At 41.2% G+C, this 21,408-nt stretch overlaps 1 protein-coding gene across 7 annotated transcripts in view; it reads right to left on the bottom strand.

Annotated features, from left to right (window-relative positions):
* Nucleotides 1-21,408, bottom strand: part of DOCK11 (dedicator of cytokinesis 11) — a 190,509-nt gene that overhangs the window by 143,999 nt on the left and 25,102 nt on the right. For all 7 annotated transcript variants that reach the window (XM_082445483.1, XM_082445485.1, XM_082445479.1 and 4 more), the window contains exons 2-6: nucleotides 6,062-6,178; nucleotides 5,889-5,978; nucleotides 4,685-4,767; nucleotides 3,601-3,670; nucleotides 2,886-2,981 (exon numbers count right to left, since the gene is read on the bottom strand). In XM_082445483.1, coding sequence (XP_082301609.1) covers nucleotides 2,886-2,981; nucleotides 3,601-3,670; nucleotides 4,685-4,767; nucleotides 5,889-5,978; nucleotides 6,062-6,178 — 456 coding nt within the window. The remainder of the gene's footprint in view (nucleotides 1-2,885; nucleotides 2,982-3,600; nucleotides 3,671-4,684; nucleotides 4,768-5,888; nucleotides 5,979-6,061; nucleotides 6,179-21,408) is intronic.

Below are 21,408 nucleotides of genomic sequence, written 5' to 3'. Positions count from 1 at the left end.
ACTAAATAAGAGTTAAAACATAGTTCTTATAGGAAAAAAATATCTTGGCAAAATCCCTGACGCCTTTAACTGAATCTGGCTGGACCTTTATCTGGAGGTAAAACCAGAAGAACATAGGGTGTATTTTCAGCTCCCAGAAATCCAAAATGGAGAGCCACATCCATAATAAAGAATAGCTGGGATAAATGAAATCCATAACCAGAGACAATTCCCAAAGCTCATTAACGGCCTTTATATTTCAAATTATTCCTCACACATTTTTTGTAAAAGAACTGTGTAGCACATATGACCAAATTGGTTTACTCTTCTTCTCCTTCCTCTGCCTACTGTTTGGTAGAGGTTTTAAAAGAAATAAGTGTTTTTATCTTATGTGAATTATATGTCACTTAAAAAAAAAGAAGAAGAAGAAAGAAGCAGCCAAAATATGAACAGCTGGGGATAAAAAAGAGGAAAAGCAAAGAGCCTAGCTCAGCAGCAGCAGAGCAACGATTAGCTGGAAACAAGCAGCAGCTGTCCCCTTCAGCAGGCCACGTGGTCACCAGGTTGCCTCGGACCCACCCCCCTCCACACACCCCCCCACCCCCCCACACCCGCCACCCCCCCCACCCCCGCTTCATGAATTTATGGTTCCTGCCTGGCCTTTGTAAGCAGTGGAGTTTGCAATCTCAGGGGTAGACAATACAAAAGCTAAACAATCAATCTTTGACTAACTGATTGAATTGCTTTTCTATTTCTGTTGTAACAAATTACCACAAACTTAGAGGCTGAAAACAACATAAATGTATTATCTCACAGTTCTGGAGGTTAGAAGTCTGACATGGATCTCACTGGGCTAAAATCAAGGTTAGAGCAGAGCTGTGTTCCTTCCCGAAGGCTCTAGGGGAGAATCCACTTCCTTGCCTTTTCCAGCTTCCATTTCTTGGCCCTTTCTCCATCTTCAAAGCCAGTAACACAGTATCTCTCTCTGACCCTGCTTCTGCCCTCACATCTCTTTCCCCAACTCTCCTCTTCTGCTTCCGTCTTCCAGTTTAAAAGGACCATGATGATTACATTGGATAATCCAGGCTAACCTCCCTACCGGCTGATTAGTGATTTTAACTCCCCTTTGCCATGTAAGGGAACATTTACAGATTCCAGGGATTTGGAATGGACACCTTTGCATGGGGGTCTTTATTCTGCCTACTATATTAACCAATCTGTAGTTCACAAATTATGAAAGAAAATTTAAAGCATGCACTTTTTACAGACAACTGTATTTTGATTTATAATATATCAACTCCTAAAAAAGTTATATGTAAAGCAAATTATAATTTAAAGTCATTAGAATAACTCACTATTGAAAGGAATCCTGTGAATTGTTTTGTAAAGATATTAACTTCCTAATGTCTTGTTTTAGGAATCCAGATTTCCATACATTATATTTACTTAATGTTGAACTAAAGCTTAAGTATGGGTAAAGCATTTTAATATTTTGAGAAGGTTAGGGGAAGGGGGTGCAGTCAAAAACCACAGAAGCATTTTCTAACAAACTGCCCAGAATTTTCACCTTCACACATGCACTTTGGAACCCGATAACTCTGATAGGTAATACGATAAACGCCTGAGTCTCACTTACTCAGCTAGGAAGCATCAACAGTGTACTGATTAAGATCACAGGCTCAGGCATCAGCCTTCCTCGGTTCAAATCCCACCTCTGAAAACTCAAAGCTATACGACCTTGGGTTAATCACTGAATTTGTTCGTGCTTCACTTTCCACATTTGTCAACCAAGAATAATAATAATACCTGTGTCTTAGGGCTGCCATGAGGATTAAAAGAGATACAGAATATGAAACATTCAGCATGGTGCCTGGCACATATTAAGTCATCAATAAGTGGATTTTCTTATCCTCACCACATGCCGAGGCCCAGGCTTAGGTGCAGGAGACATATAGGAAGCGTCCTACCACTTGGATTTGTTATTTTCAGGGCTTGAAAATGAAAGTGAGAACAGGACATGACCACTAAATGGAAAGCAGCAGGCAAAATATTAAATTAAGATAAAATTTGAGTCTCCCCTTGGTAGACAACCATGGTTTCTGCTTGCAGGCTGTGTGAAAGACAGAATGACCTTTAATACTTAATGCAAGTGTGAGTCATCCTCGGCGAACCACATGATGTTCTATTGAATATCTGAAAGGACAGTTATATTTGGTATCAGGGAATCATTTGGTTTTCTGCTCAGAATCTTCAAGTAGCTTGTTAGTTTTACCTTTGGATTTTAATGGCTCTCCACAGCCTCCCGAACAAAAGCCAACCTCATGTCCGAGGCACTCAAAGCCACACACAAACCCCGTACACAAACTCGCTATTCTGGCCAGACTACAGAAGTCTCTAGTTCTGACAGCACTAAGGTACCGCTTGGTATAGTAGTTAATTTGGTATGTTTCTTATCTAGTCTGGAGGCTTTTGGAGGCCAGGGATCCCATCTTAGCGAGCCATATGTTCCCCACCGTGAACAGCGTATAATAAGCACCTAATTAATACCTGCTAAGGAAACAGAGTACCCTATTTTTCTACCCATTTACATTCATTTCCACACAGGAACCTTTGATGCCTTTTTTGTTTCAAAGCTATTTTCTTCATTCAACTGACAGCCTCCTTTTTAAACATCCTGATTCAGAAGATAATAATTACATTTCTTTAAAAAGGTGTACTTCTAAATTTATCCTAAGGTTTCAGAGTTCTTAAATTCCATACATGTGTGAGAATCCTCTCACTAAAGATTTTTTTTTTTTTTGCTAGGGCTCCTTGTAAGAAATTTTGAAAAAGAAATATTGTTTCCAGACAGGCTAGTCATGGCAATATCCTTAAAATGATGAAATAATATAATAACTACTTCTTACCTTCATGGTAACCGTGATGGTGCTATTTACATTGGCTTTATGCAACCAGCCTTGTTTTATCACACCGCCCTTCTGAGAACATAACGATGAGGAATCCTGAAATAGAGCGAAAACCATCAGTAAAACAGCAGCTGGCTTGGCATCTAATCAAACAGTTGGGGGGCACGAACTAGGCCCTGCCTGACTTTCCAAAGCATAAAGTTCCCCCTACCCCCACCCCCCACCGTGACGATGCCTGATTAAACTTGAAATTGTTAACTACAGGATGAAAGGCTCTGTGCCGTGCACACAGTAGGCACTCAGTATTTACTGGATCGTATGGACTGTCTTCTGGGAAAGTCTGCATTACATAAACAGTCAAACTGCACCTCAAAATGTCACAGACATCCGGGCCATCTGTCCCAAGAGGGATCTATCAGGCAGGAGAGTCCAGATGAATCACCATGCCACATGCCCAGTGCGGGAAAAGCAACTCCACAAGCGCGTCCCACAGGTGGGAAAACATGTTTATACACACATCACAGCCCATTTCACTTGATTTTTCCTAAGCTCCATTTGGAAATGCAACAATTAAAAAAAAATGTTTAAAGACACTCGTCAGCTTGAAAGCTGGCCCCAGATCATTCAAAAACAATTCTTTCCGTCATCTTTTCCCAGGGAAATCTCTCAGCAGAAGTGATCTTGAAGAAACCAGTGCAGTTGCCCCCATCTTTACCTCATCCTTCTCACAGTCCTCATCAATCTCAAACACATGATTGGGAATCTTTTCTGGTCGCAGAGATTTGCTGAAAATACAAGAGAGCTGTCTTAGACACTAAGCAGAACAGACAAAAAAAAAAAAAAAGCAAGATGAGTAGACTTCTCTCTTTCACAACCAAGGAAACGCCAAGACATAAGAAGGAGAAATTGTTTTCTCCTTTCCAAAGTCAGATTCTCCCCTCTGACTAAACTTGCATTACCTTTTGTAAAAGGACTCCCACATGCGCAGCCAGCAGCAAAGACGTAACTAAGCCCAAACTGCAGAAATTGCAAGGAATGTGTGCCAGAGCTGTCACTGGTGGTGGGACCTTATCTTTCCCAGGCCTAAAAGCAACATCAGGTCATTCTGGCTCTTCCGTCTGTTTGCTGTATGACCCTGGACTGATCATCTTAGCACTCAGCTTTACAGGACATCTTTAAGACTCAGTTTTCTCGTCTGGGAAAGTGCCTTGAAAACTACAAAAGGCTACACCAAGTCTTATTTCTCCAAAACATCTCCCGTATGATATCCTGTGAGGTTAATAGTATTATGGATGAGAAAGGGGAGAAAAGTGAGAGCTCAAGTGACTGAGTGACTAGCCCAAGGTCATCCAGCTAGGAAGTGGTAGAAGTAAGATTTGAACCCTGACAGTCTGGATCTTGGGCCAGGGTGCTCACGGCTGCCCTTCAACGCAACTCAAAGAGATGTACTTTTGTCAAGAGATGTCTGGGGCCATCAAACTCAGCCAAATGTCTTCTAGCTTTTTCATTGATAGCACTAGAAAATGCTCACTGCATTATCCAGATTCAAAGAAAGATGATTTTATGGTCAATATAGATGTACCAAAGCCAAAAAGTGAACTCGTCCATTTTGGAAAAAATTTCAACGAGCAAAGTTAAAATATATCCAATTACCCAAAATACATTTACCAAACATGCTGGTTGTTTGAGGTTTTGCTTTATTATATGTTATAATTGAGAAGCTTCACAAATGGTTTGAAAAAAAGGTAAAATGTTTAATAACTCTCCTCTTGAAAGTTTCCCTTAAATTCTAAACTTACCATGGCAACATTCGAAAGTCCCCAGAGAAGTCTTCATACTTGTAGTTTACCACATGCCAATCTGTGCTATAGGTTTTAATACACTGAAAGAAAATAAGAATCTTTAATTTGAAATGTAGGAAAAGTACATGTATATCTGCTTTTTTTATGTCTGGTAATAGGCTGAAAGACTTTTAAAAATCATTTGGGGAATGTTGGTACTCGGATCTTCCTTTGGGGATTAACCGTGTCTTCCTAAACCAGTTGGTGGCAATAAATACCAATTCATATGTTCTCTTGGACACTCTTGACTCCAAGTCCAAAGAGTGTTCAAATAAAAAAAAAAGACTTCCCTGGTGGTCCAGTGGTTAAGACTTCACACTCCCAATGCAGGGGGCCTGGGTTCGATCCCTGGTCAGGGAACTAGATCCCACATGCCGCAACTAACAGCATGCATGCTGCAACTACAGATCCCGCATGCCACAAGAAAGATCCTGCACGCCAGCAACTAAGACCCGGCGCAGCCACATAAATAAATAAATAAAAGTAAACAATGTCCTTTGCCTTCTAAAAAAAAAAAAAAAGACTATGAATACAAGCTACTTGTGAAAGTATTTAAATTGTATCCTCTATATCACATCATATAGACTTGTTATGTAGGTCAGTTAAGTTCTAGTAATTTTATTTTCCATTTACACTAAAGAAAGAGCATTTTATTTTTTTAAATTTTTAAATTAATTTTATTGGAGTATGGTTGCTTTACAATGTTGTGTTAGCCTCCACTGCACAACAAAATGAATCAGCCATACACATACAGATCTCCCCAAGAAAGAGCATTTTAAATACAGTATATATATATTTTTTTAATTTTTATTTATTTATTTATTTTAGGCTGTGTTGGGTCTTCATTGCAGTGCGCGGGCTTCTCATTTCGGTGGCTTCTTTCGCTGTGGAGCACGGGCTCTAGGCGCGTGGCTTCAGTAGTTGTGGCACGTGGGCTCAATAGTTGTGGCTCGCGGGCTCTAGAGCGCGGGCTCAGTAGTTGTGGCGCACGGGCTTAGTTGCTCCGCGGCATGTGGGATCTTCCCGGACCAGGGCTCGAACCCGTGTCCCCTGCACTGGCAGGCAGATTCTCAACCAATGCGCCGCCAGGGAAGCCCCTAAATACAGTATATTTAAAATGAATGAATGATGAATTTTCTTCTGTGGCCTTTGAGCCTCTTACCTCTTTGACAAACAAACTCTGGGCCCTCTTCTCACCATCCTCTGGTACAGTGGACTGCACCGTTCTGCGCTGACGACTTATCACCGAGATCTAGAAGACAAAGAACATCCTTGCTCTATGAACCGCCTTGAAAAATGCAGTTTTGTTCTTTAAAGAAGTGCTTGCGAACTCACAGATATATCTTCCATTGGAAACATAAGCAGGTCTCGGAGGGGGTCGCTGTAAATCTGGGTTTTTCTTTGGGTGATAACATTCTCATAGTCCAAGGGCTCAACAACTTTGGTCTTTTCCTTAATGAGAGACGAAAAGAAAGTTAATACTGTCAAACTCATGAGAGAGTAGTTCCTCCTCGTCATGTGTCAAAGATACATTATTTCACCAAAGAAGGGATTACTGATACTCAGCAATTAAAGGAGACACTTTTATGAGAGAAATATTCTCCATCATTAGACCCACACACCGAATACATACATATAAACACAGATCTCTCTGCTAAACACAAGAGTTCAGGAGAGACAGCCCTGTATTCTGCTTATCCGTGTGCCTCCCAACAATTTATTGAATTTAAGGCAAAACAAAAAGTGGCATATATGGAAGCCTGTCAGTTGATATTTACTGAGTATGCACTATTCACTGGGTAACTAAAGGGGAGAAAGTATCAACATTCCTGTGCCTACTTGGTACCAGGCACGCTGTCCAAAGGATGTCTCAAGTTTCCAAATAGCTGGGGCAGGCATGGGTACTGGAGATGTCTGAGCCAATGGGCAGGGCATGAGAGGATGAGGCTCCGGGTGGCAAAGTCAGGGGATCCCTGTGGGACTCCCAGGTGACCCGGCCATTGATAGTAGGGCCACAGCCCGAGGCCAAGGTTACAAGGAGCAGGGTTAGTGACCCTGACAAATCCAGGATGTGACTGATTTAATAAGAGTAATAAGAGCACTTACCGAGCCTTTTCTAGATACCAGGCACCGTGCCAAGTGCTTTCTCTATATTTTTTCACATAAGACTCATAATAACCCTATGAAACAGATTAAATCTTTGTCCCCATTTTACAGATGAAGAAATCCTGGACTCAGAACAGGTTAAGTAACTTGCCCACCTTCAGAGCTGGAATTCAAACCTGAGTCTGTGACTCCAAAGCTCTGTTCTTTCCACCTCATACAGCCTTTCCTCCCCTGAGAAATACAGGAAAATACTAAAGTTCAAGGTACTGAACTTGGAATAGGATCCCATCACCTACCTTCCTATCATCTATTCCTTCACTGAATTTACCCTGATCTGATACACTGTCTATTTTACCTCTCTGCCTGTTTCAGGGCAGGGATTTCCCTTCATCTGTTCACCACTATAACCCTAGCACCTAGAACAGTACCTGGCACTCAGTAGACATCCAGTCATTAGTGTTGAATGAACTTGGAGATATTCAGATTCTACCAGAGCCATGTCTCAACACACTATTGGAAACCCAGGCGGGTATATATTAGTGATTTCTAGTAATAACGTTTTACTTAAATTTTTTTTCTTAATAATTTTATAATGAAAACTGTATAAAGAAAACTTGAATTTAAGATATATTAAAACTTAACAGCATAATGGAATAGGGGTTATATTTGTATTTGTGTACATAGTATTTGAGGCAGTCTCCAGTATACTGTATCCTGACGACAATCCTTTGAGAACCGTTTTTATACACGGTCACAGCTATATCGCAGTTCCATATCCGAAGGGCGTCACAGAGTTTCCTCTTTAAGATTAGTTAGGTGAGAGTAAACCACTCTAACGAATGAGAATCAGTGTTCAACAAGTCTAAAAGGTCCTAACAAAAACAGTATAGAGGTGCCTCAAGAAGTTAAAAATAGAACTACCATATGATCCAGCAATCCCACTTCTGGGTACATACCTGAAGGAAAAGAAATCATTATCTCAAAGAGATATCTGCACTCCCATGTTCACTGCAGCATTATTTACAATAGCCAAAACATGGAAACAACCTAGGTATCCATCAAGAGAGGAATGGATTTAAAAACGTGACGTATACATATATACAATGAAATATTGTTCAGTCATAGAGAAGAAGGAATTCCGCTGCTTGCGACAACATGAATAAATCTTGAAGGCATTATGCTAAGTGAAATAAGCCAGACAAAGACAAAGACAAATACAGTATGGTACCACTTATATGTAGAATCTAAAAAAAAGTAGAATGGTGGTTGTCAAGGGCAGGGGGATGAGGGAAAACGGGGAGATGTTGGTCAAAGGGTACAAACTTTCAGTTATAAGTTGAGTGAGTTCTGAGGATCTAACATACAGCATGGTGACTACAGCTAACAATACTGTATTACATACTTGAAATTTGCTAAGAGAGTATATCTTAAGCATTCTCACACACACAAAAAAGGTAACCATGTGAGGTGATAGATGTGTTAATTAATTCGATTGTGGTAATCATTTCCCAAGGTATATGTATATTAAATCACTGTACATTCTAAATATATACTTTTATTTTTCAATTATATCTCAATAAATCTGGGGGAAAAAAGATCCTAACAAAGATATATTTCATTTCAAGTCTTAAATTTGGATTTACTGACCCATGAGATCAAATCAAGCAGATCATCCCTATCATGTCTATGGATACCCGTGCAAAACGATTTGAAATAAAAGAAAAAACACTCCTATTTTGTGAACTCAGAGATTTTTCTGATAGGAACATTTGACCCCCTTGTCCCATATCTACCATGTTTCGTGGACCCAAGTGAAAGGACACTGTGACTGCAGCTTGAGCCCTAACACTTAGAGTCTGTGATCAATTTCTCAGAGAAGTTAAGTGAATAAAGCCCCATCTAAGAAGGCAAGCCTTGGGAGATTGGGACTGACATATATACACTACTAGGTATAAAATAGATAACTAATGAGAACCTGCTGTATAGCACAGGGAACTCTACTTCACTTTGCTGTACAGTAGAAACTAACAATGCTGTAAAACAACTATACCCTGATTAAAAACAAAAAAAAGAGGCAAGCCTTAGAGACTGAAAATAATTTCAAAGGTTTGCTTTCGGTGCCAACTATCTTCCCAATACAGATTGCAAAAACAGTCCTCCAATTTCATTGTTTAACCTGTTGAATTAGCATCTGTTAATCTTCTCTGCACAATAATTTCACAGGTACCTGCTCCAAGTAACTTTGAAAAAGAAAATCCTCCTTCAGCTTTCTAACCTAGTTGTCAAATTACTATGCTAAAGGGTACGTCAAAATGAATCACTTGTTTAAATGTACAGTATATGCCTTCTAAAAATGACACTTCCAGCTCTCCCTGTGTTTCAAAGGCCACATATTCATGTCACAGAAAACGAGGTTTCACTTTTCATAGAAAACTGATTCAACTAAGCATTCTCGGTCTTCACTCCTACTCCTTTGTCAGGGATAGCTCAACTGCAGAAGAAGCTGGGGTGGCTATTCTGGGTCCCACAAACCTTCCCCTAGAAGAAGATCTAGGCCTGTGAATCAGGCTTCATTTTTACAAAAAGAAAAAGAGAAGGATTAAGGGCCTCCTCCCATCCCCCAGCTGCCTCCAATCCCCATGTGTTTCTCCAGCCCTCTCCCCGGAATTAAAAGCACAATTCGAGCTGTCAGTAGGATTCAGCTGTAACTCTGTTGGCATCAGAGACAAGGAAAACCTTTGACTTTTAGAATTACCATGATTTAATGGCAGCTCTGCCCGGCGGTCTAGAACATAACCCTTATCTAACTTTCCTATTCGGCTTTATCATTTGATTATCAGACTTACAGGGTTACCCGAAATAAAGCTTCCATCACACACAAGAAGGGTCTTTCTCTCAGGTTTGGGCACTGCCTTCCTGCCAGTTTGTGCACTAACTGGCCTGAAAAGGTGCTTTTGCCTAACGCAAGAAAACTGTGTTATAATAATCAGTAGTTTAGGGCTTCCCTGGTGGCACAGTGGTTAAGAATCCACCTGGCAATGCAGGAGACACGGGTTCGAGCCCTGGTGCGGGAAGATCCCACATGCCACGGAGCAACTAAGCCCACGAGCCACAGCTACTGAGCCTGCGCTCTAGAGCCCGCGAGCCACAACTACTGAGCCCATGTGCCACAACTACTGAAGCCCCTGTGCCTAGAGCCTGTGCTCCACAACAAGAGAAGCCACCACAACGAGAAGCCTGTGCACCACAACGAAGAGTAGCCCCCGCTCACCGCAACTAGAGGAAGCCCATGCACAGCAACAAAGACCCAATGCAGCCAAAAATAAATAAATAAATAAATTTATTTTTAAAAAAAATAATAATCAGTAGTTTATAAACACCCAAATAATAGCAAGGTCCCACTGCGTCCTTCTATAAGTTCTGTAGCAGCGTTAAGTAAAAGGCAAAAGCATTTATATAATCTGGAGAGAAGCGAGCATATGTTTCAGTCTTCTCTTCCTAAGTAGTGACAGGAAAACCGTCAGCCTAAATTTGGAACCTACTCAGTTTTCACCATGCAGGGGGGAAAAAAAAAGGTTTGCCTTTGAAAGTTCTCATTCACTGATTCCTGAGCTCTCTTGAAATAACTTGCTGCTCACATTATTAGGGGTTTTGGTGGTTGTTTCACTCCAAGATGACTCTGCAGTCTTAAGAAAACACTTTCAACATATATTCTACCTGTTTCTTAACCAAAACTCATCAAATAGACAAGGAAAATACTATCATTTCAACTTTGTACATGAAGAAACTGGCTCGGAGGCTTAAGATCAGCTGTCTACATCTAGCGGTAGAATCAGGATTCAAATCCAAGTCTTCCAACTACTGATCCTTTTTCTGTTCTTAAGTGTCTCCCAAACTCGACTTACTCATGGTACAATCTTCAAGATTTCTGCCACAACTTCTGCACTATCATATACGTCATATTTTTCTTCAAATCAAATCTCTTTTTCATTGAAATACATTTATTGAAACAGTAAGCTTTATATTAGCCCCCCAAAGGAAAATAAGTCAATATTTTCCTAATCCCTAGAAAAATAAACTTTTAAATGTCAACCTTTGTACCATGGTTCAGGACACAGTACACTCTTCCAGACTTAGGCCACTCGGACCAAATCTAAATAGACTTCCCTGTGTAAACCCTCAAATTGTGAAGAAATGCACAATTCCGCAAATGGAGATAACTTTCTGATGTCTAACATAGAGTGAAAGGACCGAGACTGAAAAAGGGAACTCATCAGTACAGATTCGGTTACAGTCTGCTTCTTGGTACAAAGAGAGGAAGCAATGGATTCTTACCGGGAGTCACTAACAGCATCAAACACTTAAGACTTTATGATTTTGTGGTGGCCCCTGTACATCCACTGTACAGGATGACTGATCTTTCATCATCTTAACTATGTATGTATAAATGCAAAACCAAGCTTGCGACCCTAAAGTGATATGTAAATATGTATATGCAGGTATACAGTCAACCCTCCAACCACTCATGTATTTACAAGCGCACATTACCAGTAAGCCGGTTTATGCTCTCATTAGAAACTTAAGCATATCATTTCAATTGCATTTTTAAAAAGCAATCATAATCACGTAATATTTCCGTGTCAACAGTGCAAAATCAGCCTGGGTTACTTTTGCTTAGATATTACACCAAAGGTCACTCGTTTGCTGGTAAATTTTCGACTTTTAGAAACTAGTTCTCCTTAAGAATTCTAAGAATGTCTCTTCTGCAAGTCTGAAGTGAACACTGGCTTCACAGAATCCCTTCTGCATCACACTGGGAGGGAGAGCAGAGCAGGCAGAAGGCTTAGCAGTGGGGCACAGAGCCAGTTCAAAAATCTCCCACTGCCACCCGCTTCTCCACATTAAGTTTTGGTGCCAGACGGAGCACGGCAACGACTGGTTTAAGAAGGAGAATGATTTAGCCCAAAAGTTAGAAGCTGATTTTTGCAGTATTGTGATCAGACTGTTTGAATGGCATCTGATCATAATCTTATTAAAAATAACAACCATCTTAGAAAAGAAGGAACAGACTCAAAAAGAGAGGGTTACTCTGCAAGTCTCTCCTTCCCATCCTTCCCCCACCTCCCTCCCTTGGGAATGTCTCCAGACCCCCTAAGGGATTTAGCTCCCCTTTTGTTTCAGACATTTGGAGCAGGGTTTGGAGCGCTTTCTCCAGAGATCTCAAAATAACACTTTGCGCTCAAAATGGCCACTGGGGACATGCTGCTTCCGGCAACGCAGAAAAGAAAGTGGGTTTGGTGGTAGAGCACGCTTATCAAGTCCCTGCTAAGGTCCAGGCTGTGTGCTAGCCCTTGAGAAGCTCACGGTCTAGAGCGGGAGGCGGATAAACCTAAGACGTTTAAGTTGATCACAGAAGCTGTTATAACTTGAAGCACCACTTGGCTTCCATGCATCTGTCAGACCCTCTAATACCACATCTTCTTCCAACAAAGCGACTGCACAAGTGTTCTTGCACATTAAAGTGTGCAAGCCCATCTATTCACATTTATATCAGTCAGAAGAATTTCCCTGTATGGGTATATGTGGTCTCGGATCATTTCATCTTGTCTTCTACTTTAGTTGATAAATTCTGTAAGATCGGAGACTAGGTAACTGTCAAGAGTGGTGTATGACGATAAGGAGCAGCAAAATTTGGGCTGTGACTAGCAGAAATGAGAAACGTCACCACTGCAGACTAGAGGTCTCTAGAGGGGGACCCTACACAGCACGGCAACAAAGGAACCATAACTGTAAGGAACTTTTTCATAATGTTCACGTCAAGAGTATTTGACTTTGTTATGACCTTGTCTTTTCTCAATTATATGATTACCTTTCACCAGCTTATTTCCTTCCCTCTTTCCCAAAAGGAACTCAAGTACCGAAGAAGCTTTGAATTAATATAATCTGATGATGACGTTAGGGGAGGGAAGGCCATCTTTTCAGTTAGTACAATCGACTTGGCAAAATAGACACGAACATATTTTATTTTACTTTATTTTATAAATGTATTTATTTTTATTTTTGGCTGTGTTGGGTCTTCGTTGCTGCGTGCAGGCTTTCTCTAGTTGTGGCAAGCGGGGGCTACTCTTCGTTGCGGTGCGCAGGCTTCTCATCGCGGTGGCTTCTCATTGCGGAGCACGAGCTCTAGGTGCACGGGCTCAGTAGCTGTGGCTCGCTGGCTCTAGGGCGCAGGCTCAGTAGTTGTGGCACATGGGCTTAGTTGCTCCGCGGCATGTGGGATCTTCCCAGACCAGGGCTCGAACCTGTGTCCCCTGCGTTGGCAGGAGGGTTCTTAACCACTGCGCCACCAGGGAAGCCCGACACAAACACATTTTAATTAAGATTGTTTTTCAGGACAAATGTTGGCACAAAAACCCACATACAGATCACATTCAAGACACTGACCTTTCTTAAAGCTAAGAGCTAAAGGGAAAATCATACTTTTCATGAGACCACTGGGTCATGCTTATTCCTAATTTACACCTTGGCTCTCACATCATTCCTGTGACAGCCCAACCTCCAACCTCTCTCACCCACAGCTCATAATGTCCTTCCCAACAACTGTGGCATTTTCTCACATATAGCTGTAATTGCATTGTGGGTACTTTGCATATTAGTCTCCTTAGCGGGATTGTAAACACCTGGAGGGGGAAAGAGTGCCTTGTACATTCGCTGTCCTTTACACTGAGTATTAATATACACCAAGCTAAGCATTTTCTATTATCTCACTTAATTCCTTCAAAAACCCTGCAAGGGAGGTTCTTTTATTATGCCCATTTTCAGACGAGGAAACTGAGGCTCAGGCAGGTCCAATGTCACACATTAGTGGAGCTGGGATTCAAATCTATATCTGATGGACTCCAGAGCCAGTACTCCTAACCATAACACACATAAACAAAAACAAAACATTTCCCCACCTTCACTCCTACCATGTTTTTTTTTTATATAAATTTATTTGTTCTTATTTTTGGCTGTGTTGGGTCTTCATTGCTGCGCACGGGCTTTTCTCTAGTTGCGGAGAGCAGGGGCTACTCTTCGTTGCGGTGCGCGGGCTTGTCATTGCGGTGGCTTCTCCTGTTACGGAGCACAGGCTCTAGGTGCTTGGGCTTCAGTACTTGTGGCATGCGGGCTCAGTAGTTGTGGCTCGGGGGCTTAATTACTCCGCGGCATGTGGGATCTTCCCGGCCAGGGCTCGAACCCATATCTCCTGCATTGGCAGGCAGATTCCTAACCACTGCGCCACCAGGGAAGTCCCTCCTACCATGTTTAATTTCCTTGGATGGACTTGACATTTTAGGATTTGCTAGCGCTTACTTGAACTACACCATCATTTTTACCAAAGTGAGATCTTGCCTTCTCATGGCCCTGACGATGCTGAGCATGACTGGCTTACAGAGCTTGTAATGTAATTGGATAAGGAGTTTTACATTTCTTAGCTGTTGCTTCCAATTTAGCATTTGCCATCAATGAGTAGGGATTAGCACCTTAGGTCTTTTACTTTGGGGAAAGGAGTTGGCAGATTTGACTTCAAGTGGGTAAGAATCAGATTACAAGAAAACAACAGTAAGATATCATCAAGGGACCGTGTCTAATTCACCTCGGTATCCTCCACAGACAGAACCTAGAAGACAGCCGTTGAGAACTACAAAGCCAGAAGCTTTTGTGGTGCATGAGGGATAAGCGGCTGAATAATACAAAGAGACTGATCCTACACGTATGCCTTCCAAGCCAAAATGGCAGCACACAAGGAGAGAGAGACAAGTCATTGATTAGCTAAGGCTTTCAGAATTCATTTTCAGATCCCAGCTTGAATTTAATTTCTGATTCCAAGAAATCAGCAAAATGAGGTTCTAAAGGTATGTAAATCTAACTGAGGAAAAATAAAACTCATTTTCTTCCCTGTTTAGAGTTTTCACATAGGGAGGAATTCTTTTTAAATGCCAAATTACTTCCCTTTTCTAAGTCTATTCGGTTATTTATATAAACTCAAGAACTATTTTTTAAAACCTACAAAGAATTTATATTATTTTTTTAAATCACAAAATAAACAAGTCTCATATGTACTATATGATTAAATCAAACTTGGTTAACAAGTGTTTTTCATTACAGCCAACTCAAATATTACGCAAATAATCTAGATTATCTACAAATGAATAAATAGAATTTCGATGAACTCTATGCCCCCAAACTTCACTTTAACTGATAATTATATGTTTACTCAATATGCTGGCTGACAGGTAGGAAAACTGATTTGAATTCAATCACTCCTTACATTTTGTGTCCACTTTCTGCTAGTTAGTATTTAAATGACTCAAAGATAAGACAACAAGAGGTAAAAATGAAAAGAAAGGATTGAATAAATTGAGAGAATGGCAAAGTAGCTTTTTGAAACTAGAAGAACACTGCTTCTATTCTTTAGCAAGCCATTATTGACAGAAAGAAAGAAAATGCACCTTGGTTACACATAATGGCTTTCTTTCTAACAAATTAAAGAATTTAACAAGTTCACATAGACATACAAAATTATTACAGATAATTCATTCAAGCAAGGAGAAATTAGATTGTGTGCCCATCAACTAATTTATAACCTGCCTTGGATCTTCGTTCCCACTCCAGTAATGACAAAAAAAGAAATCTTGTTGACTTTTTCCTGAGTTTGACAAACAGAACCATAACATACCTTGCATTCTTAAGCAGAACAAAATGTAAAGTGCACTGATGTTCTATAGGTATGTGGAGATTACTTACATTCCATGAAAACATAAAAACCCAAAGGTCCTGTTTGTGTCATTTGAAAACAGCAGGATAAGCCTATTTCATTACAAAAGCTCAGTAATCTATAAATCAGCCAGCCACACATCATTTTCCACACTGGATCCAACCACTGGTCTACCCATCCCATTAATTTGCTCCTGACAATGGAGTAAAGAAAATTGATGGGCCCCATTTTGAAAACCAACCTTGACAGGGGCAAAAACGCACTTTTCTACAAATATTTTCATTTTCCATAATCGGTCATATTGGATCTATCCATTAATTGAAATTCTCTCTGCCTTTTTTGAACCTTACCAGTATTTTCAGTTTATACCACTTCATGAGATAATACATTCTAAAAGCTATTTGAAATAAATAGAGAGCTCCTTTGATTTTTCTTAAGTGTACCTCTTTAAAATATCAGGAGATGCCCTATGTCTTGGTATAATATTCCAGTAGATGGTGACCTGAGCCATGTTTATCCTAGCTACCCACTTGTGATTAAACAGGCAGACCTTCTTCCAGAAGGCTCTGCCTTTTGATGACTTGAGGCAGGAATCTATAGATGATCTTCCTGACCATGATCCGTTTTACTGTCCTTCCAGCCCTAACGCATCCTGGGCAGACCGTGCTCAGTGTTCAGTCTACAATCACTCCCATGTTGCTCTAGCGGAGCATAATCAAGCTCAAAACCTACTCTCCTATTAAGAAGTTTCAATTATCTCCCCAGCTCTTGTCCACATTATCCAGCCTCATGGGGTCTCACTGGGGTACAGCTCCTAGAGCCTGGCCTCTCTGAACTCTTAGGAAAGGGTGTTAAGTCAGACCAGCATCCCTTGCTTAACCATCCTTTGGCTATTCAGCTTTTCTACACAACTTCTTCTTTAAAAAATGCCTGTATATAGCCTTTGTTTCCTTCTTTAAGCCAATTCCCTCCCTATGACAAACCTGTATCATCAGAGATACCACTTGATAGGAGAGTCTTAGGGGTTGACCCCTATGAAAGGTTTTTTGAAGTTCTTAAGTGAATAACCTTGAGGTGATTAAAATGTTATAAAATCGATGTGATGGTTGCACATATCTGTGAATATATTAAAAACCACTGACACAGACACTTTAAATGGGTGAGTGGTATGGTATGCAAATTACATCTCAACAAAGCTATTAAGAAAGCCAGGGAAAAAAATAACCTATCCAGTTTCACTTCCTTATACCTAAAAAACCCCTCCACTATTTAGGAAGAAGAGTTCCCCGTACAGCAACCACCAGGCCCCTCACTAGAACAAGTGAGGCTTGCTGCCCTGTAGCTCCCTGAGGGCTCTTCTGGAGCTCTTACACACAGAAACACAAAACACACAGCTTAGTTCTGACGGTCACTGAGCATCGACCATGTGCCAGAGGCAGTGCGCTACAAAGCTGAGAAAACAAACGTGGGCAAGATGTGCGTGCTGCCGTTCAGGAACTCATGAGCTTGAAGGGAAGACAGACGCCCTCAACAGAGAGTTAAAATACGATGGGATAAGGACTTCCCTGGCGGTCCAGTGATTAAAGCTCCGAGCTTCCACTGCAGGGGGCGCGGTTCCATCCCTGGTCGGGGAACTAAGATGCTACACGATGGGATAAGAGCTGGGACAGGGGACACAGAGAGTGCTGTGGGGATGCAGATTAATTCCACGGGTGAAGGAAGCTCAGAGAGGAGGTAGCATGTGCGCTGAGCCTTGAAGGACTGAATAAAAACGCCCATGGCAGGCAAGGTGAAGAAAGGCATTGCAGGCAAAGACGAGAGCGGAAGTAATAGATGAGGATGAAAAGCGTGTGTTCAAGGAGTCTGGGGATGCACAGAATAAGGAGAAATGGCCGGGAAGAGCTGGAAAGGCACGTTTACGGAGGACCACAGATGCCAAGGCCATGAGCTTGGACTGTTCCCTAGTGTAGGCGATGGGCAGCCAGCAGAGGTTTTTAAGCAGGGGAATGACATGAACAGATGTTTTACTCATATTTGTGCACTGCAAGCCAGAAGGTCAGCGCTAATGGAAATTAATCCATAAAATGACAGCATAGGCTGAAAATTTGCCCCATTGTCTACATTTTCCAGGAGCAATACACTGAATTATGGAAAACTACTCATTTAGAGTTGCACACGAAACTACTGAGGAAAATAAAGTGAGGGCTCTGTTTCTGTGAAGAGCTTTTCTTTAACAGAGAAATAAAGAGAGAAATACTTGCTTGCATCTTCCTTGTGACTGAGATTAAATTCGCCTGAACATTTTATTTTGAAAAGATCAACTGCCAATCTGCACTTAGTTTGTTTCCAACACCTTTTCAATGGCTAATTTGACACAGAATGGTTAAATTTTCGATGAAACGTAAGTTGGATCACAGTATTCCTTTGTTTAAACCCCTTTAATGGTTCAACATAGCCTGCAGAGTTGGTGATTTGTGAAGCAGAGAAAAACGTTGGGGTAAAAATGGGAAAGTCACTACATTCTCCTGGAGAATGCATAATATACTAATATAATTAATAATAAATTTTCTTAATTAAAATAAAAAACATAGCCTGTAGAAAAAAGCTTGAACCGTTTAGCAAGGCTTATAAGATCTGGCCTCCACCCCCAGCCTCCGGCCCAGGCCCTCCAATCCCCGTGGGCAGATCTCCTAATGGGCCCTGTTACCCCACCTTTGCTGCTCCTCTGCCAGTTCTTCCCCCAGCCCCACTGCAAGACTCCATGAAGCTGCCCATCTTTCTAGGTGCAAATGGCCACTCCCTCCTACCCACTGCTACCCACCTCCTCAAACCCAGAGCTAGTGCCTGAACTTCCTTCCCCATCTTAGTCCCAGGATGAAGTGCTGAGGTGCCCATTTCCTTTTCTGCCTCTCCCCTCACTAGAATGACAGCTCTGTGATTCAAGAGCCTTTGTCTTATTCGTGGCTCTATCCCCAGCACCCCCAAATTTTATCTTGAATGACTGAATGAGCAAACTATGAATCCCCTGTTATTATCTTTCTTTCTTTCTTTCTTTCTTTTTTTAACATCTTTATTGGAGTATAATTGCTTTACAACGGTGTGTTAGTTTCTGCTTTATAACAAAGTGAATCAGCTATACATATACATATATCCCCATATCTCTTCCCTCTTGCGTCTCCCTCCCTCCCACCCTCCCTATCCCACCCCTCTAGGTGGTCACAAAGCACCGAGCTGATCTCCCTGTGCTGTCATTATCTTTCTAACCCTCAACATTAAGATTTCCTGCCTCTTCCAATTTTTCAAGATGATCACCATCTACAAAATGCTCACTGAAATACACACATTTGGGTAGCTGTCCAAAGGAGCCAGGCTACTGAACACTTTAATAATGTGAATCATCACTCATTCATTTCTCTTTTGGTATATTCACAACATAATATATGAAGTTTTCATAGAACCAGGCACACATACATGAAGAAATGTAAAGTGTCAGGAGGTGGAAAATCGTGTTGGTTGGGCATTTGAATTAAACTGGAGAGAAAGTTGATGACTCCAGCAAAACTCATTTTGTGCTGGTAACAGTCCTCCCATTGCCAAACTTCCTCCTGAACAACCTCTCTCTCCCCATCCCTCCCTTCCCTTGAGCTCACATTTACTGTGTGCTGAATGTGCCTACTGGTATGTTTCCTGGCTTCCTTCCCTAAAAGTAATCCAAAATGCATCCCACCACACATGCGCAGAAGCGCTAGCAAGAAGCACTCCCCACACCCTTATCTAAGCATCCCCATTTTGCAACGTTCCTCATCCGGTGCAATGCCACTGCAAGACCTCAGACTTAGAACAACGCTGCCTCTACAAGCCTCTTACCTATATTATGTGGCTGAACCACTGTCAAAATGGCAAAACTATGTCTTTCCTAGAAAAGAATCTCCACACCTTCTCCCCAGGACAATCTCCAACTAGGCTAACATCACCCTTGCCCATTCTCTCCATGTTACAGCGCATTCCTGTCTTGTGTTCATTTTCATTTCAACCTGGACCCCATGGCCGATAGCCCTGTCACTAGTCCCTTGTCACTAGTCCCTTGTGGTTCAGAACCACATCCATGGCCACTCCCCAGCTCTAGATCAAACCCCCTGCTTGCCTGTCTCTGCTGCTGCAGGACAAGAGCCTGACTGATTGCTCAAGGCCTTCATTTACGGGGATACAAATCCTAGGCTCAGTTGGGCTCTCAGTCCCACCCTCAAGGCTTTTACTTACTCCTTGTCAGCTCCCCACGACCTGAAAGAGAACAGGACACTTGAGGTTTCACGAATGGAAAATGCCCTCTCTTACAATGGCGTCCTGGTTGACTTGCATAGCTTGCTGCAATGGCTGTTCTACTGAATCCGATGTCCCCACGCTGACGTTACCAAATTTCATATAACCCTGTATCCTGCCACATTTATTTGGCAGTCAACTCCTTTCTGGGTACCACTTTCTCCATTCCTAATTTGGTTCCTAATCTGGGGTCCTAAGTGATCCTTGGATGGGCTACGTGGGATCTGTGAAAGTCTGAAATCATATGGAAAATGTTGTATGTACACCTTTACAGGAAAAGGATCCAGAGCTTTCCAGAACCTCAAAGGAGTGTGTGACCCAAGAAAGGCTAAGATCTACTGCCTTACTAGCTTCATACAGATTGCATTATTTTTATATAAGACTTACTGGTTTTGTGTCGTTATAAAGCAATACATGTTCACTGAAGAATCTTTAATCTAAAAATGTAAAAAAGAAAATGGAAGTTCCTTAGAATCCCATCATCCATAGAGGATCACTGTTAGTGACCATTTTGATGTTTCTCGATCTCTTTTCAATTTTTGTCTCCTTCTAAATTGGATTCATACTGTTGATTTTTGATAGTTACAGTGTTCCAAATAATATAAGAGAAACTTCAGAGTACAAAGAATTTGGGACCAGTGTTCACAAATCCCTTTGATTTCCAAGCGCATCTACCAACAAATATTTCTTGAGCACCTGCTATGTGTATGACATACCACTCCAAAAGTCAAGAGTAAATCCTTATCCAAGTTCTCACACAAGGTGTTTAAAAATTCTAGGGATTTCAATAGGGTGTGTGAAGTTCCAGCCTAAGAAAGAGAACATTTTAGCTTAAAATGACTGGACCTATATCAACCAGAAAAAAAAGGGGGTCAGGTGGCAACAATGACGTAATTATAGACTTGGAGGAACACGATTAAACCACTAGAAGTCAGATTTTTTTTTAACATCTTTATTGAAGTATAATTGCCTTACAATGGTGTGTTAGCTTCTGCTTTATAACAAAGTGAATCAGTTATACAGATTTTTTTTAAATGACGGTTCTCCTTTATTACCAAAATGTGGACTCTCACCTAATGATATAAAAAAAAAATAGGTGATAAAACAAAATACACGAGATGTGACTATACAGTAAAGGCCCGGATCATCTCACACGACTCATAAACTCATTCTGAGGGAAATTCCCCGTGTTTTGAGCAATGACATTAGGGAATAATTGTGTAGTCTCCTATGGTGGTGACTGTTCAAAGGACAGCGCTTGTTTGCTTGTGGAATTCCGCTGTGTTTAAGGAGTGTAATTATTTCACCGCCACTGCTTACATATTTCACAATCAAGATAATTCTGGAAAAACAGAATTATTGCTTCTTTGCTTTAAATATATATAGACAGAGGATGAGCCAACTGCAAGATTTCTTACCATTTCAAGTCCACTCCCTCCACTGCACTTTTCATCCCGTATTTAAACATTATCCCATTTTCAAGCAGGAAAGCAAATAA

Source organism: Balaenoptera physalus (assembly GCF_965194825.1).
Source record: "Balaenoptera physalus genome assembly, chromosome: X".
NCBI lineage: Eukaryota > Metazoa > Chordata > Mammalia > Artiodactyla > Balaenopteridae > Balaenoptera > Balaenoptera physalus.
The sequence above is the reverse complement of the archived record's forward strand: the minus strand, read 5'-3'. Positions and strand labels throughout refer to the sequence as shown.